The following is a 17,186-nucleotide window of genomic DNA, read 5'->3' as shown; positions in this document are numbered from 1 at the left end:
ATGGACAGTAATTAAGATCGTGTATGAAAGTGTACCCTGTGCTCGACGGTCATCCTCTTTGGAACACTTGTCTCCCCGCCACCACTTCCTCTTAAGGATCTCCAGCCTGTTGTCCTCTTGGAGTTTGAGTACGGCCAGGTCGATCTCGTCCCGGTACACTGAGCCTGATAACATAGAATACAGTTTATTATGAATAAACTGCAAATGACTTCAGATCACCTAGTTATAGACATTCTGTCAGCAGGGTTGTGTTCAGTGGGCACAAAACAGGAGAAACATTTTGCAACAAAGGTGGTACTATGAACTTCTCCAATAAGAACACTGAAGGTAACTTTCAGATGTTTTCTTTCTCAAAGAGCTACATAACCCGTGTCTGAATCCTATTATAGACTCAATAAGGCATTTAGAAACTGCACAGATTTATGAAATGGAATAACCCTCTATCCCTTTATACAGACTGTTGCAATAATCCATCTCTCCCTACAAAAGACAGCATATTATACTCTTGGGCAGAAAAGTGAATAATTTCTTTATGACAAGCGGTCACTGCTCTCATTTGACCAACTACAGAAGTATGGAATCTCAGCCTCTCAGTTCTTTGTATTTGCAGATATAACACTTTATTCTCTTGGTGCAGCAAACACTGGACGATCCAGAAGGTTCAAAGATTGAAACTATTTTAAGGCAGTCCGAAAAAAAGCTACATTGTGCACTTCACTTCTGAAGATACAGGTCTTACCCAGTGGCATGCCGATGCCGTAGCCTTTGGTGTCCAGCACGCCTCCTATCTGGGTGAGGTTACAGTTGCGCTGGCGGTAGTACTCGTTCATGGTGCTCTCCAACAGGTAGGCGTAGTTGGACTTGAGCACCCGGTCGATGCCTTCCTCCGTGCTCTTCACGAACACACTGGTTTGCTTGGCATGCATGAAGTTCCACATGCGCTGGTATGTCTGGTACTGAGAGTTCTGTGGGCAAGCAAGAGCGATAAAGACGGCTGTAAAAAAGAAAAAAATCAGTGGGCTATAACCCAGAAGGAAAACTGGTTGAAACAATGTTACTGTGATAGAAGTTTTGTCCGCTGGGAAACTAAGTGTGAGATAGCAAGCATTATGACTCCTTTCTCACACACACACACACTCTCTACCTGGAAGAAGGTCATGGTGGACCCTCCCTGCATGGTGCCGTACTCTATGGTGGTCTGGTCTGCCAGGTCTTCCACAGACTCGATGGGCACCTCCATCCTGTGAACGGTGAGGAAGGCAGCCAGGTTGGCTGTGTAGGAGGACACTATGATCAGGGTGAAGAACCACCTGCAGCAGGAAGGAACAGCACAAGCTGCTTAGTACACAGGAAGGCTCCCCATTAAGCGCAAGCTCCATTTGCGTATTGAGGTGCGAGTCTTGTTTAGTGCTAGACAGTCAAATTGGTTCATACAGAGTGGTAAGCATGGAGTGCATCAATACCTGTGTGTGTGTATCAATGTGAATGGCCAATTGTTATTTTTGTGTTGGCAAATGTACAACGTCTGTGTGCGTATTTGCGTGCCGTTGGGTCAATTCAGTCCCTATGTAGGGGTTTCTTGTGCAGTCTACTCACCAGACAGCGCTGAGGCAGCGTGTGGACAGGGCATGGGGGGTGATGGCTGAGCCTTGCTGCATGAACCCCCCTACAGGGAACCACAGACTGTTTGCCAGAGTGTACTGGTTCAGCACCAGTTTACAGCGCCCCCGCAAGCATGGCTCAGTACTACACCACTCATACGGCGTTAGCCTTGGGAATAAAAACCGTGTTGTCATTATAGGGAAAATTATAGGGAAAAATTATATTTATGATCATGTTGAATAAGCACACAACAGAAGAAAACGATTTGAAAACACGTGAGATAAGTTACAACTTGACCAATAAGTTTGCTAATTTTAATTTGCCGTTTTCAAATGATTTCCTCCCTTTTGTGCCTACCAGACAGGTCGCAAAATGTGGTGTGGAAAGTAGACAGCAGCTTCAGAATAGAGCACTTGCTGCACTTCCACATCACTGCCAGTACAGATGTGGTCAAATATTTTGGCACCCTTGCACTTTACAATGGAGTGGAAAGGTACAGAATGTTCTGTTTTTTATTTCCTTTTCAAAACTGGTTGAATATTTTTACCCTGTAGGCAACTGTTATTTACCACAGTTGAGAAATTACAGAGTAAACGAGAATCATTGCCTCTAACCAAATGAATTCGAATTTTGAATAATTTAGTCCAGCCCATTTTTGACATGAAAAATCTCAATTTCAGTTTAGATACATTTGTGTGTGTGTCCTGTGTAGTTGTAAATCAAACGTGTCAACATCCAATGCTTTTTCAATTTCAACCTATTTTAGAATAAAAAGTGAATCATGCAAGGGTGCCAGTATATACATTTTCACAATTTCACAATTCCTGACATTTAATCCTCGTAAAAATTCCCTGTCTTAGGTCAGTTAGGATCACCACTTTATTTTAAGAATGTGACATTTCAGAATAATAGTAGAGTGACTTATTTCAGCTTTTATTTCTTTCATCACATTCCCAGTGGGTCAGAAGTTTACATACACTCAATTAGTATTTGGTAGCATTGCCTTTAAATTGGGTCAAACGTTTTGGGTAGCCTTCCACAAGCTTCCCACAATAAGTTGGGTGAATTTTGTCCCATTCCTCCTGACAGAGCTAGTGTAACTGAGTCAGGTTTGTAGGTCTCCTTGCTCACACACGCTTTTTCAGTTTTGTACACACATTTTCTGTAGGATTGATGTCAGGGCTTTGTGATGGCCTCTCCAATACCTTGACTTTGTTGTCCTGAAGCCATTTTGCCACAACTTTGGAAGACCCATTTGTGACCAAGCTTTAACTTCCTGACTGATGTCTTGAGAGGTTGCTTAAATATATCCACAATTTTCCTTCCTCATGAAGCCATCTATTTTGTGAAGTGCACCAGTCCCTCCTGCAGCAAAGCACCCCCACAACATGATGCGGCCACCCCGTGCTTCACGGTTGGGATGGTGTTCTTCGGCTTGCAAGCCACCCCCCTTTTAGCCTCCCCCTTTTTCCTCATAACAATGGCCAAACAGTTATATTTTTGTTTCATCAGACCTTTCAGGTTATGTCGATATAGGACTCGTTTTACAGTGGATATAGATACTTTTGTACCTCCCGCATCTTCACAAGGTCCTTTGCTGTTCTGAGATTGATTTGCCCTTTTCTAACCAAAGTACGTTCATCTCTAGGAGACAGATCGCGTCTCCTTCCTGAGCGGTATGATGGCTGCGTGGTCCCATGGCGTTTATACTTGCGTACTGTTGTTTGTACAGATGAACGTGGTACCTTCAGGCGTTTGGAAATTGCTTCTAAGGATGAACCAGACTTGCGGAGGTCTACAATTCTTTTCTGAGATCTTGGCTGATTTCTTTTGATTTTCCCATGATGTCAAGCAAAGAGGCACTGAGTTTGAAGGTAGACCTTGAAATACATCCACAGGTACACCTCCAATTGACTCAAATTATGTCAATTAGCCTATCAGAAGCTTCGAAAGCCATGACATTTTCTGGAATTTTCCAAGCTGTTTAAAAGCACAGTCAACTTAGTGTATGTAAACTTCTGACTCACTGGAATTGTGATACAGTGAATTATAAGTGAAATAATCTGTCTGTAAACAATTGTTGGAAAAAATACTTGTGTCATGCACAAAGTAGATGTCGGTACCGACTTGCCAAAACTATAGTTTGTTAACAAGACATTTGTGGAGTGGTTGAAAAATATTTTTAATGAATCCAACCTAAGTGTATGTAAACTTCCGACTTCAACTGTACAGTATGACCTCATCTGTAGGTGTCAGTGTTGAGCTGCACACTTACCTGGCCACCAGGAAGAGCACACAGCTGACGATCAGGTAGGCCAGCAGCATGAAGAGCCATACGCCTGGAGAGAAGGGGTCTAGGAAGGACCAGTAGCCTGGTCGACGTGTCTAAAGAAGCAAGAACATAAATAATTTAGCTTGGACAGTACCTACGTTCACTATGTTTTCACTTCGACCATCTATTGTTTTGAAGCCAGACTGATAAGCGGAGTGAAACAAATAGTGAAAGTAGTGTTCAGTCTGGATCCACCAGGCTATAAAGCAATTCCATGGAGATTCAACAGTTGCCAGGATAGTTATATTCACTCATTGATATGGTTGATGAGAAACAATGAATTGGGGTACACTCAAAGTTTCAGCATAGTCATATATTACATTTATGAGTCAGTCTTATGATCTAGCGCCTCTTACAACAGTTGCCACCAACCTGGAGAGCCCAATTGCCACCAACCCTGGTCCTGGAGAGCTTCAGGGTGTGCAGGGTTGTGTTCCACCCCAGACTGGATTCACCCAATCAAGGTCTTGAGAATTAGTTGATGATTCAAAGCTGGTGTGTTAGCACTAGGCTAGAAGAAAAGGCTGCACTACCTGTAGGCACTCCAGGATGCTCCGGGTAGAAGTTGCAATATGATCTAGGACAGGGATTCCCAAACTTTTTCACTCGGGGCCCCTCTACCAGCAATGAGGAACATAGTCACGTCTATTCCCATGGGCACAAGCACGGTTCAAGAATTGTGTAAAATTTTGCAGGTTTAAACCGTATTTCCTGCAATTCTACACATTTTGTCACGTATAAAATTGCAGCAAAAAAAATATAAAAACGTTAGCTGACATGGGCTAGTTGATCTGGACATGTCTGAAAAGTTATAAACAGCTCTCTAAGGTATGCAATGACTAACATGACAAGAGGAACTGATGATGCACTGCCCAATTTTGAAATTGTACCTTATGCATTCTACTATGACAAGAAGAGTAAAAAATATATATACATACAGTGCATTCGGAAAGTATTAAGACCCCTCGACTTGTTCAACATTTTGTTATGCTACAGCCTTATTCTAAAATTGATTAAATAGTTTCCCCCCCTCATCAATCTACATACAATACCCCATAATGACTAAGCAAAACAGGTTTGTCGATATTAAAAATAAAATAAAAAGTTAAATAATGAAATATTACATTTACATAAGTATTCAGACCTTTTACTCAGTACTTTGTTGAAGCATCTTTGCAGCAATTACAGCCTTGAGTCTTCTTGGGTATGATGCTACAAGCTTGGCACACCTGTATTTGGGGAGTTTCTCCCATTATTCTGTGCAGATCCTCTCAAGCTCTGTCAGGTTGGATGGGGAGTGACGCTGCTCAGCTATTTTCAGGTCTCTCCAGAGATGTTCGATTGGGTTCAAGTCCGGACACTGGCAGTGCCACTTGAAGACATTCAGAGACTTGTCCCAAAGCCACTCGTTGTCTTTGCTGTGTGCTTAGGGTCATTGCCCTGTTGGAAGGTGAACCTTTGCCCCAGCCTGAGGTCCGAAGCACTCTGGAGCAGGTTTTCATCAAGGATCTCCCTGTACTTTTCTCTGTTCATCTTTCCCTCGATCCTGACTCGTCTCCCAGTTCCTGCTGCTGAAAAACATCCCCACAGCATGATGCTGTCACCTCCATGTTTCACTGTAGGAATGGTGCCAGGTTTCCTCCAGACATTCAGGCCAAAGAGTTCAATGTTGGTTTCATCAGACCATGAGAATCTTGTTTCTCATGGTCCGAGAGTCCTTTAGTGCCTCCAAGCAGGCTGTCATGTGCCTTTTGCTAAAGAGTGGCTTCAGTCTGGTCACTCTACCATAAAGGCCTGATTGGTGGAGTGCTGCAGAGATGGTTGTCCTTCTGGAAGATTATCCCATCTCCACAGGGGAACTGTGGCCAGGCGGCCAGCTCTAGGAAGAGTCTTGGTGGTTCAAGACTTCTTCAATTTAAGAATGATGGAGGCCACTGTGTTCTTGGGGACCTTCAATGCTGCAGACATTTGCCTTCTCCAGATCTGTGCCTTGACACAATCCTGTCTTGGAGCTCAACGGACAATTCCTTCGACCTAATTTCTTGGTTTTTGGTCTGAAATGCACTGTTAACTGTGGGACCTTATTTAGACAGATGTGTACCTTTCGAAATCATGTCCAATCAATTGAATTTATCACAGGTGGACTTTTAATCAAGTTGTAGGAACATCTTAAGGATGATCAAATGGGGGATGCAGGTAGCCTAGTGGTTGGAGCGTTGGGCCAGTAACCGAAAGGTTACTGGCCCAGTAGGCCGTCATTGTAAATAAGAATTTGTTCTTAACTGACTTGCCTAGTTCAATTTTAAAAATCTATGGAATCAGGATGCACCTGAGCTCAATTTTGAGTCTCAAATATTTTTGCACACAATTTGAGAACTGATCTAGGATCAGCTGCAAAAAAACTGACCCAAGATCAGAGTCTAGGGGCAACTTCATTCTTTATTTCCTCCTGGACTAAAGTTGGTTACCATTGTTTAACATGTTCTCTAAGCATGGTTGTGTGTGTGTGTGTGTGTGTAGGTGTGTGTGTGTCTCACCATGTGTGCTGTGTACATGATGCTGATGCCCAGGGTCATGAAGGGTTTGGAGAAGTCAATGACCTTCTCTCTCTCTGAGGTGATGGTGAGCCCCGCTACAGCCAGGTCAGCTTTCTGGAAGAGATAACATTTAGCCAACTGCAGTGTTAGCCTACTGCAGTTAGCGAAAGGTAAATATGGCAAACTGGTCCTGTGTGGCTCAGTAAGTGGCACATGAAACGTCAGGATTGTGGGTTCGATTCCTGCTGGGGCCCACCCACACAGAAAAATTCAGCATGCACCACTAAGTCGCTTTGGATAAAAGTGTCTGCTAAATGTGTGTAGAAGGTTATTCAAAATCCAGGCCTCAAGAATCTAAGTAGAGCCGGTGATCTTTGCTCCCTGGTAAGTTCATTTATGTCATTAATTGGCCAGAGAATTCATTTATTTGGTGACCTAATTTTGAATTAGTCCCTAATTACAGGTGACAGATGAAAACCAGGGTCATGTTCATTCGGCATCAAATGGAAGAAAACAGACTGAAACAGGGAGAGACTACCTATAATTGCCCAAAAATAAATGTTCATTTTTATTTTCTGTTGCAAAACAGTTTCCATTGCATGCTCTAATAAAACACAACCCAGCAGTGTAGTGGACCTTGAGGCATGGTTTATATTTCAAAACATTTCAAAATGTTTCTACTGATACTTGGACTGACGTCAAAATCTTATAAAACAACCCATTCATCGATGAAGAGGGGTCAAACAAAGTTTCCTTGGCTCATTCTTAAAACCATTCAAATAAATAAAGCCAAAGCAATTATCAGGTTCATCATCATAACCACCATGACCATCTATTACATTCCTGTGGCAGCATTATACAAGTGCCAAATAGAACACATACAGTATTACATAAACTGTGTCCCAAATGGAACCTCATTCCCTATATACAGTTGAAGTCAGAAGTTTACATACACCTTAGCCAAATACATTTAAATTCAGTTTTTCACAATTCCTGACATTTAATCCTAGTAAAAATTCCCTGTCTTAGGTCAGTTAGGATCACCACTTTATTTTAAGAATGTGAAATGTCAGAATAATAGTAAAGAGAATGATTTATTTCAGCTTTTATTTCTTTCATCACATTCCCAGTGGGTTAGACGTTTACCTACACTCAATTAGTATTTGGTAGCACCTTTAAATTGTTTAACTTGGATCAAAATGTTTCGGGTAGCCTTCCACAAGCTTCCCACAATAAGATGGGTGAATTTTGGCACATTCCGCCTGACAGAGCTGGTGTAACTGAGTCAGGTTTGTAGGCCTCCTTGCTCACACGCTTTTTCAGTTCTGCCGAAAAATGTTCTGTATGATTGAGGTTAGGGCTTTGTGATGGCCACTCCAAGACCATGACTTCTTAAGCCATTTTTGCACAACTTTGGAAGTATGCTTAGGGTCATTGTTTATTTGGAAGACCCATTTATGATCAAGCTTTAACTTCCTGACTGATGTCTTGAGATGTTGTTTCAATATATCCACATAATTTTCCTTCCACATGATGCAATCTATCTTGTGAAGTGCACCAATCCCTCCTGCAGCAAAGCATCCCCACAACATGAAGTGCCACGCCCATGCTTCACAGTTGGGATGGTGTTCTTTGGCTTGTAAGCCTCCCCCTTTTTCATCCAAACATAATGATGGTCATGACGGCCAAACAGTTCTATTTTTGTTTCATCAGACCAGAGGACATTTCTCCAAAAAGTATGATCTTTGCTCCCAGGTGCAGTTGCAAACCATAGTCTGGCTTTTTATGGCGGTTTTGGAGCAGTGGCTTCTTCCTTGATGAGTGGCCTTTCAGGTTATGTCGATATAGGACTCGTTTTTCTGTGGATATCGATACTTTTGTACCCGTTTCCTCCAGCATCTTCACAAGGTCCTTTGCTGTTATTCTGGGATTGATTTTCACTTTTCACACCAAAGTACATTCAGACAGAATGCGTCTCCTTCCTGAGGGGTATGATGGCTGCGTAGTCCCATGGTGTTTATACTTGCGTACTGTTGTTTGTACAGATGAACATGGTACCTTCAGGCATTTGGAAATTGCTCCCAAGGATGAACCAGACATGTGGAGGTCTACATTTTTTTGCCTGATTTCTTTTGATTTTCTTATGATGTCAAGCAAAGAGGAACTGAGTTTGAAGTTAGGCCTTGAAATACATCCACAGGTACACCTCCAATTGACTCAAATGATGTCAACTAGCCTAACAGAAGCTTCTAAAGCCATGATGTCATTTTCTGGAATTTTCCAAGCTGTTTAAAGGCACAGCCAACTTAGTGTATGTAAACTTCTGACCCACTGGAATTGTGATACAGTGAATTATAAGTGAAATAATCTGTCTGTAAACAATTGTTGAAAAAAATATGTGTCATGCACAAAGTAGATGTCCTATCCGACTTGCCAAAACTATAGTTAGTTAACGAGAAATTTGTGGAGTGGTTGAAAAACGAGTTTCAATGAATCCAACCTAAGTGTATTATAAACTTCTGACTTCAAATGTAGTGTAGTACTATTTTACCAGGGCCCCATAAGTGCCATTTGGGGCGTAGCCATACTGTTAGCCTAGTGCAGTTTCCATGAGGCAGTAAAAATTCCCATGGTCTCCCATTGGAATGGATCACAAATGACAACACACACACACACACACACACACACACACACACACACACACAGTGCAGTAGGTAGCAAATGAAAGTGCAAAGCAGTGACCCCCATAGATCTTAGTATCAGACCTGGGTTCAAATACAATTTTAAAATGTTCATATACTTTGAGAGTTTGCTCTAGCCTGCCTAGTGATCATAGATGGGCAGGGTTTACAGTTTTGGGGCTATTCTATTGGTTCCATTGCACGAGGCAAACTCATTCAAGCAAAGATAAAGCGTTTTAAATGATTTAAAATAGTATTTGAACACAGGTCTGCTCATTAAAGGAAGTGTCCATGAAGGCTTCAGTCATATTACAGAGACCTGGGCCAATAAGTGGAGAGATTGAGGCAGAGGACAAAGTCCTACTGACGTCCCCGTCCTTCTCTTCTTTATCCTCCGTCACCTCCTCAAATCTGAATTTCCCTCAACTCTGAAATTTCCCTCCAAATTGGAATTTCTCTACAAAAATTGGAAGGAGCGGTGGATGGTATAAACTATATACTGCAATGTATACAGTGTCTTCATAAAGTATTCATACCCCTTGACTTATTAGAGCCTTATTTCAAAATGGATTACATTGGGGGTTTTCTCACCTACCTACACACACACACACACATACACACACACACACACACACACACACACACACACACACACAAAATACCCCATAATGACTTAGTGAAAACATGTTTAGACATTTTTGCAAATTTGTGGAAAATTAAATACAGAAATATCTCATTTACATAAGTATTAACACCCGAGTCAATACTTTGTAGAAGCACCTTTGGCGGCAATTACAGACATAACCAAGATGGCTCAATGCTGTATCAGCTTTGGGGACTTTCTTCTTAAAGTTAGATGGGGATCGGTGGTGAACAGCAATCTTCAAGTCTTTCCACAGATTTTCAATGGGAATTCAAGTCTGGGCTTTCAGATTCTTGTTCTGAAGCCATTGCAGCATTGCTTTGGCTGTATGCTTGCGGTCATTGTCATGTTGGAACGTATATCTTTGCCCCCAGGTCAAAGGTCGTTTGCACTCTGAAGCAGGTTCTCATTAAATATTTGCCTGTGTTTGGCTCCATTCATTGTTCCCTCTATCCTTACCAGTCTCCTAGTCCATGCTGCCGAAAGACTTCCCCATAGCATGATGCTGCCACCATCATGCTTCACAGTAAGGTTGGTGATTGGGTTCTTAGCACCTCCCTGATCAAGGTCCTTCTTGCCCGGTTGCCCAGTTTGGTCGGTGGGCAGCTTTTGGGTAGACAGTCTGGGTAGTAACATATTTTTTCAATTTCCCAATGATAGAGACCACTGTGCTCTTAGAAAATTTTAACACTCTAGAAATTGTTTTATACCCTTCCCCAGAAAGAATTGTGATGAAGCACATTTCTCAGAGCTCTACAGACAGTTCCTTGGACTTCATGGTATAGTTACCACTGACATGCACTGTCAACTGTGGGATAGACAGGTGTGTTTCTTTTTAAATCATGTCCAAACAATGAAATTGGCCACAGGGGACTCCAGTCAAGTTGTAGTGACATCAAGGATGGTCAAAGGAAATTAGATACACCTGAGCTCAATCTGGAGTGTCATGGCAAAGGGCTGTGAATACTTCTGTAAACGTGATATTTCTGTATTTCATTTTCAATAAATTTGCAAACATTTCTAAAAGCATGTTTTCACTTTGTCATTATGGGGTATTGTGTGTAGATGGGTGAGAAAAACATATTTAATCAATTTTGCATTCAGGCTGTAACGTGGAGTAAGTCAAAGGTTATAAATACTTTCTGAAGGCTGTTGTACCTCAACAGCTAATTCACAATATCTTGATTCTTGATTCAGATTCAATTAAAAATCAAGATATCTTGTTTGGATCCTAACATGAATTTATGTTTATTATCTGTTATCTGGAATGTTATCTTTAAAGGACAATCCCCTTCCAATGACTATTTCAGGAGGATGAGTAGTAAACATATCTTGTGTAATCAGCAAAAACATACTCAGCCATCACCATGTTTTGAGACGTCTTGAGACACAGGTGATGGCTGGGTATGAAACAATAACACTACAACAGGGTTTTTATATCATTTATCTTTTACTACCTACAGGTGGTATAACTTGTGACTGCAGTACCTGTGACATCAAGACATCACCTTACCCTTACTATACAAACATAAGTGAATAGAGAGGGAGAAGATTTTTAGCCACAATCACACTGCAACACTCACTCAGTGCTCACCCTAGAGATGAGCTCACCCACCATGCCCGTCCAGGTGCCGTTGGCACTGGGCACGCCGTACACGCCGTCCGCCACCAGCCGCAGACGGTAGCTGAAGTGCAGCAGCTCGGCCAGCTCTCGCAGCATGTCTACACAAAATCCTTCGTAGCGCTCGTTGCCCTCCAGGGCCTGATGTTCGGACCTCAGCATCACGTAGGGGTTCTCCTGCATGAAGGGGCATCAGACTGGTGCAAGCTGAGATGTGTGTGTGTGTGTGTGTGTGTGTGTGTGTGCAGGGGGGGGCAGTTTGTGCATGTGTTAACGTGAATTCGCATGCACTGGTGTGTCATCATGAAGTGCTTCCGTCATCATGAAGTGCTTCGAGAGGTTAGTCAAAGACCATATCACTCCTCCCTCCCCGACATGCTTGACCCTCTCCAATCCGCCTACCGCCCTGACAGATCCATGGATGATGCAATAGTATTGCACTGCACACTGCCCTTACACACCTGGACAAAAGGAATGCATACGTATGCGAGGACGCTGCTCATCGCCTACAGCTTGGCCTTCAATACCATAGTGGCTTATAAGCTCATTACAAAGCTCAGAACCCTGGGTCAGAACTCCTCCCTATGCAACTGGGTCCTGGACTTTGACGGGCCACCCCCAGGTGGTGAAGGTAGGCAACATTACTTCCTTGACACTGGTCCTCAACACGGGGGCCCCACAAGGCTGCGTCCTCAGTCCCCTCCTGTACCCACAACTGCGTGGCCTCACACAGTTCCAACTCCATCATCAAGTTCACTGACAATATAACAGTAGGCCTGATCACCAACAATGACAAGAAAGCCTACAGGGAGGAGATAGGTACTCTGATAACATGGTGTCAGGGAAACAACCTCTCCCTCAACGTTAGCAAAAGAAAGGAGCTGATTGTGGACTTCAGGAGGAACCAGGCTGGACACGCCCCCATCCTCATCAACGGGGCCGCTGTGGAGCTGGTCAATAACTTCAAATTCCTTGGCATACACATCTCAGAGAAGCTGAAATGGTCTAACCCCACGCACCAGGTCATCAGGGACCCCAGCGCCCAAGCCATGTCCTGTTATCCCCGCTTTAATCATTTAGATGGGGGCAGTACAGGAGCATCATGGCAAAAACTGAAAGACTGGCCAATAGTTTCAACCCTTCAGACCATTAGGCTGCTGAATAGCCACTACTCCCCTTATGGACCCTCCCCCACCCCTCATTAATCCCCCTCATGGAAATTTACCCGCCCACACACTCAACTCTCATTTACCTTACCTGCTGCTCCCCTTATGGACATTCTTTCTCCTGCTGCCCTCTCCCCCACAAAAACAACATTCATCACTGTCACAGTTGTTGATATGTGGATAATCTTATGACAAAGCTTAAATTGAAATTTGTTTTTTATTTTCGTAATAAGGCTTGCTTCCCGCTTATGGCTAGAAAGAAGCTTGTTCAGGCCACTTCTCTCTGTAATTGATTATGGTGACTTGTTGTATATGCATGCAACCTCTTCCGTCTTACAGAGACTGGACTCTGTTTATCATGCATCCTTGCGCTTTATTACAAATGCCAAGTCACTCACCCACCATTGCACATTGTACCAAATGGTAGGTTGGACCTCACTTTATATGCACAGAAAGATACAAATATGTGTTCATCTACAAAGCCGTTTTGGATAAACTCCCTCTTTACCTCTGTAGTCTGGTCTCCTTCACCACCAGCAGTTACCATACCTGGTCTGCTAGGTGGTTGCTACTTAAAGTCCCCAGGACATTCACAGTATTAGGCAACACTGCCTTCTCTTCTTGTGCACCAGACGCATGGAATAATCTACAGTCCATGCTTCATCTAGATATGTTAGTGCCACTGAATGAATTTAAAATATTGATGGGAGACTGTTACAGAGATGTGTAAAGGCTTTTTATAGGCTGTATCATATTGTTGTATGTTCTAATTATTTAATGTATTGATTGTTGTTGCCATCTTGGCCTGGCCTCCCTTGAAAAAGGGAGATGGGCTTTTCCTGGTTAAATAAAAGGTTCAATAAAATAAAAAAAATATCTAATAATTTTGTTTTGTTTTTACTCAATGGTCATGCTGTTGCTCCCCCTATGGTCATTCCACCCCCTCAACAGTCTAATCTGCCTCCACCCCAATGGACATTTATTTATTCATCACTGCCACTAAGCTGTCATTATGTACAGTGCCTTGCGAAAGTATTCGGCCCCCTTGAACTTTGCGACCTTTTGCCACATTTCAGGCTTCAAACATAAAGATATAAAACTGTATTTTTTGTGAAGAATCAACAACAAGTGGGACACAATCATGAAGTGGAACGACATTTATCGGATATTTCAAACTTTTTTAACAAATCAAAAACTGAAAAATTGGGCGTGCAAAATTATTCAGCCCCCTTAAGTTAATACTTTGTAGCGCCACCTTTTGCTGCGGTTACAGCTGTAAGTCGCTTGGGGTATGTCTCTATCAGTTTTGCACATCGAGAGACTGAAATTCTTTCCCATTCCTCCTTGCAAAACAGCTCGAGCTCAGTGAGGTTGGATGGAGAGCATTTGTGAACAGCAGTTTTCAGTTCTTTCCACAGATTCTCGATTGGATTCAGGTCTGGACTTTGACTTGGCCATTCTAACACCTGGATATGTTTATTTTTGAACCATTCCATTGTAGATTTTGCTTTATGTTTTGGATCATTGTCTTGTTTGAAGACAATCTCCGTCCCAGTCTCAGGTCTTTTGCAGACTCCATCAGGTTTTCTTCCAGAATGGTCCTGTATTTGGCTCCATACATCTTCCCATCAATTTGAACCATCTTCCCTGTCCCTGCTGAAGAAAAGCAGGCCCAAACCATGATGCTGCCACCACCATGTTTGACAGTGGGGATGGTATGTTCAAGTTGATGAGCTGTGTTGCTTTTACGCCAAACATAACGTTTTGCATTGTTGCCAAAAAGTTCAATTTTGGTTTCATCTGACCAGAGCACCTTCTTCCACATGTTTGGTGTGTCTCCCAGGTGGCTTGTGGCAAACTTTAAACAACACTTTTTATGGATATCTTTAAGAAATGGCTTTCTTCTTGCCACTCTTCCATAAAGGCCAGATTTGTGCAATATACGACTGATTGTTGTCCTATGGACAGAGTCTCCCACCTCAGCTGTAGATCTCTGCAGTTCATCCAGAGTGATCATGGGCCTCTTGGCTGCATCTCTGATCAGTCTTCTCCTTGTATGAGCTGAAGGTTTAGAGGGACGGCCAGGTCTTGGTAGATTTGCAGTGGTCTGATACTCCTTCCATTTCAATATTATCGCTTGCACAGTGCTCCTTGGGATGTTTAAAGCTTGGGAAATCTTTTTGTATCCAAATCCGGCTTTAAACTTCTTCACAACACTATCTCGGACCTGCCTGGTGTGTTCCTTGTTCTTCATGATGCTCTCTGCGCTTTTAACAGACCTCTGAGACTATCACAGTGCAGGTGCATTTATACGGAGACTTGATTACACACAGGTGGATTGTATTTATCATCATTAGTCATTTAGGTCAACATTGGATCATTCAGAGATCCTCACTGAACTTCTGGAGAGAGTTTGCTGCACTGAAAGTAAAGGGGCTGAATAATTTTGCACGCCAAATTTTTCCGTTTTTGATTTGTTAAAAAAGTTTGAGATATCCAATAAATGTCGTTCCACTTCATGATTGTGTCCCACTTGTTGTTGATTCTTCACAAAAAAATACAGTTTTATATCTTTATGTTTGAAGCCTGAAATTTGGCAAAAGGTCGCAAAGTTCAAGGGGGCCGAACACTTTCGCAAGGCACTGTATGTATTATGTATCGTGCTATTTATATTGTTGTTTTTATGACTATTTTCCTAATTTTATTTCACTTAATCCTGCATGTTGGAGCTCGAAGTCTAATATTTTCGCTGTACCCTACAATCCAACCTGCAACCCTGTACATGTGAATATTAACACTCTGAATATGAATGTGTGTATTGTGGTTGAGTGTATTTGCATGGTTCAGACTCAGCACCAAATAATAGCTATCTTGCAAGAGGCTTCAAACTGATGTAACCTTGTGTGTGTGTGTGTGGTGTGCATGCCTGTGTCAGAGAGCGAGTGGGAGTGTGTGTGCGTGTCTGTGAGAGAAAGAGAATGGGAGAGTGTTTCCGTGCATGTGCATGCCTGTGTCTGTGAGAGAGGGAGTGTGTGCATGTGTGTGTATGCATGTCTGTGTCAGAGAGAGAGTGGGAGTGTATGTGTGTGTCTGTGAGAGAAAGAGAATGGGAGAGTGGGTGTGCACGTGTGTGTGTGTGCACGCGCATGCCTGTGAGAGAGGAAGTGTGTGTGCGTGTGTATGCATGTCTATGAGAGAAAGAGAATGGGAGAGTGTGTGTGTGTGTTAGGCTAGCCGTGCTAGTGTGATTCGTAGGTCTCTCGACCATGACTCATGCCCTCCCTTGGGCCTCCCTCAGTTCTTCTCTGTGTTTCCATCAGTTTCTGACTAGGCTGCTTTATTAAAGCTCTGAGCCAATGCGTTTCTCTCTCAGTTATCCCTTAATGAGCCACACACAGTCGTTAATTCACAATATATTTAACTCACTTCATTAAGATAATGACTCAACATTTCCCACCTGTGTTCATTTGAGACTTGAGGTAATGAAGCAGCCTGCTTTAGGTTGCCTGGGATGCCAGATGGCGGGGTCAGCAGTTTCGCAGCTATTCTATTGGTTCCATTGTGCCAGTCAATCAATATGCAAGCTGAAGGCCATGTACAGTAAGCCTATGTATGTAGCCAAGACAACCAAATAGCAATGCCGCACACACACACACACACACACACACACACACACACACACACACACACACACACACACACACACACACACACAGTGTCTACCAATTAAAAACAGTAGCTACCAACTACAGTATTCTGGCTGAATCTACAGTTGATTGAAGGGAAGAGGTTCATCTGATCATTTTTCTGTCTCCTTGTAACAAAATGATGAGAAAATTCTAGTCATGCGCCGGTATTTCATACCCAGTGGACCAGGTCAAGCAAATGCAAATGAAGAAGAGACAGAGTCCATGGAGAATGAGCCTTGAGGAATTTCTATTTTTTTAAGGGCACCAATTAGATTGTGCCTCAAATAAGAAGAAAAGCCAGTCTCTCATCTACCGAGGTCAACGGTGAAAGCGTCTGGAACACTTGGTATGCTTGTGCTTAATTGAGTTGGCAGATGGATTAAAAACAAGAAGAAGAAGGAACAAGTAGTATAGGCAAAAACAGTGTCGTGTTCACTAGGAGCGAAAGCAAACAGGCTGAAACAGGGCGGGACTACCTGAACTTGTCCAATAAGAAATGGTTGTTTTCGCTTTCCGTTGCAAAACCTTTTTCTACAGTGTGCACTAATGAATACACCCCTGCAAATGTTGAAATAGTGTGGCGAAAAAAGAAGCTGCACTCACCAAGATGGTGGTGATGGTGAGGGTGGTGTTGAAGATGGTGCCGCCCATGATGAGGAGGTTGATGTCGCTCTCCATGGATAGACCGTGCTCCGAATGCCACTCACCAACCTGGGAGGGAGGGAGACAGAAAGAAAAGAGGAGATGGGTAGAGGGTTGAAGGAAAGAGATTGAGAGAAACAGGATGGTGCTGTGCTTTCAAACCAAGGTGCATGCACAGCAAAATGAAGGTGAAAACATATTCAGCAACTCAGTAGTAGAAATTGAGGTATGTTTGAAAAATTCATATGTTATTGTTAAAACCAAAGTGTTTCG

At 42.8% G+C, this 17,186-nt stretch overlaps 1 protein-coding gene across 1 annotated transcript in view; it reads right to left on the bottom strand.

Annotated features, from left to right (window-relative positions):
* The window catches only part of LOC112229088 (glutamate receptor ionotropic, kainate 4-like), a 54,736-nt gene that overhangs the window by 1,338 nt on the left and 36,212 nt on the right, over positions 1-17,186 (bottom strand). Inside the window, exons 8-15 of the mRNA XM_042309191.1 lie at positions 16,875-16,982; positions 11,390-11,593; positions 6,472-6,585; positions 3,878-3,987; positions 1,597-1,770; positions 1,145-1,310; positions 740-965; positions 36-164 (exon numbers count right to left, since the gene is read on the bottom strand). Coding sequence (XP_042165125.1) covers positions 36-164; positions 740-965; positions 1,145-1,310; positions 1,597-1,770; positions 3,878-3,987; positions 6,472-6,585; positions 11,390-11,593; positions 16,875-16,982 — 1,231 coding nt within the window. The remainder of the gene's footprint in view (positions 1-35; positions 165-739; positions 966-1,144; positions 1,311-1,596; positions 1,771-3,877; positions 3,988-6,471; positions 6,586-11,389; positions 11,594-16,874; positions 16,983-17,186) is intronic.

This window comes from Oncorhynchus tshawytscha, linkage group LG30 (assembly GCF_018296145.1).
Source record: "Oncorhynchus tshawytscha isolate Ot180627B linkage group LG30, Otsh_v2.0, whole genome shotgun sequence".
NCBI classification, from domain to species: domain Eukaryota; kingdom Metazoa; phylum Chordata; class Actinopteri; order Salmoniformes; family Salmonidae; genus Oncorhynchus; species Oncorhynchus tshawytscha.
This window is presented reverse-complemented; position numbering and strand designations above follow the sequence as displayed.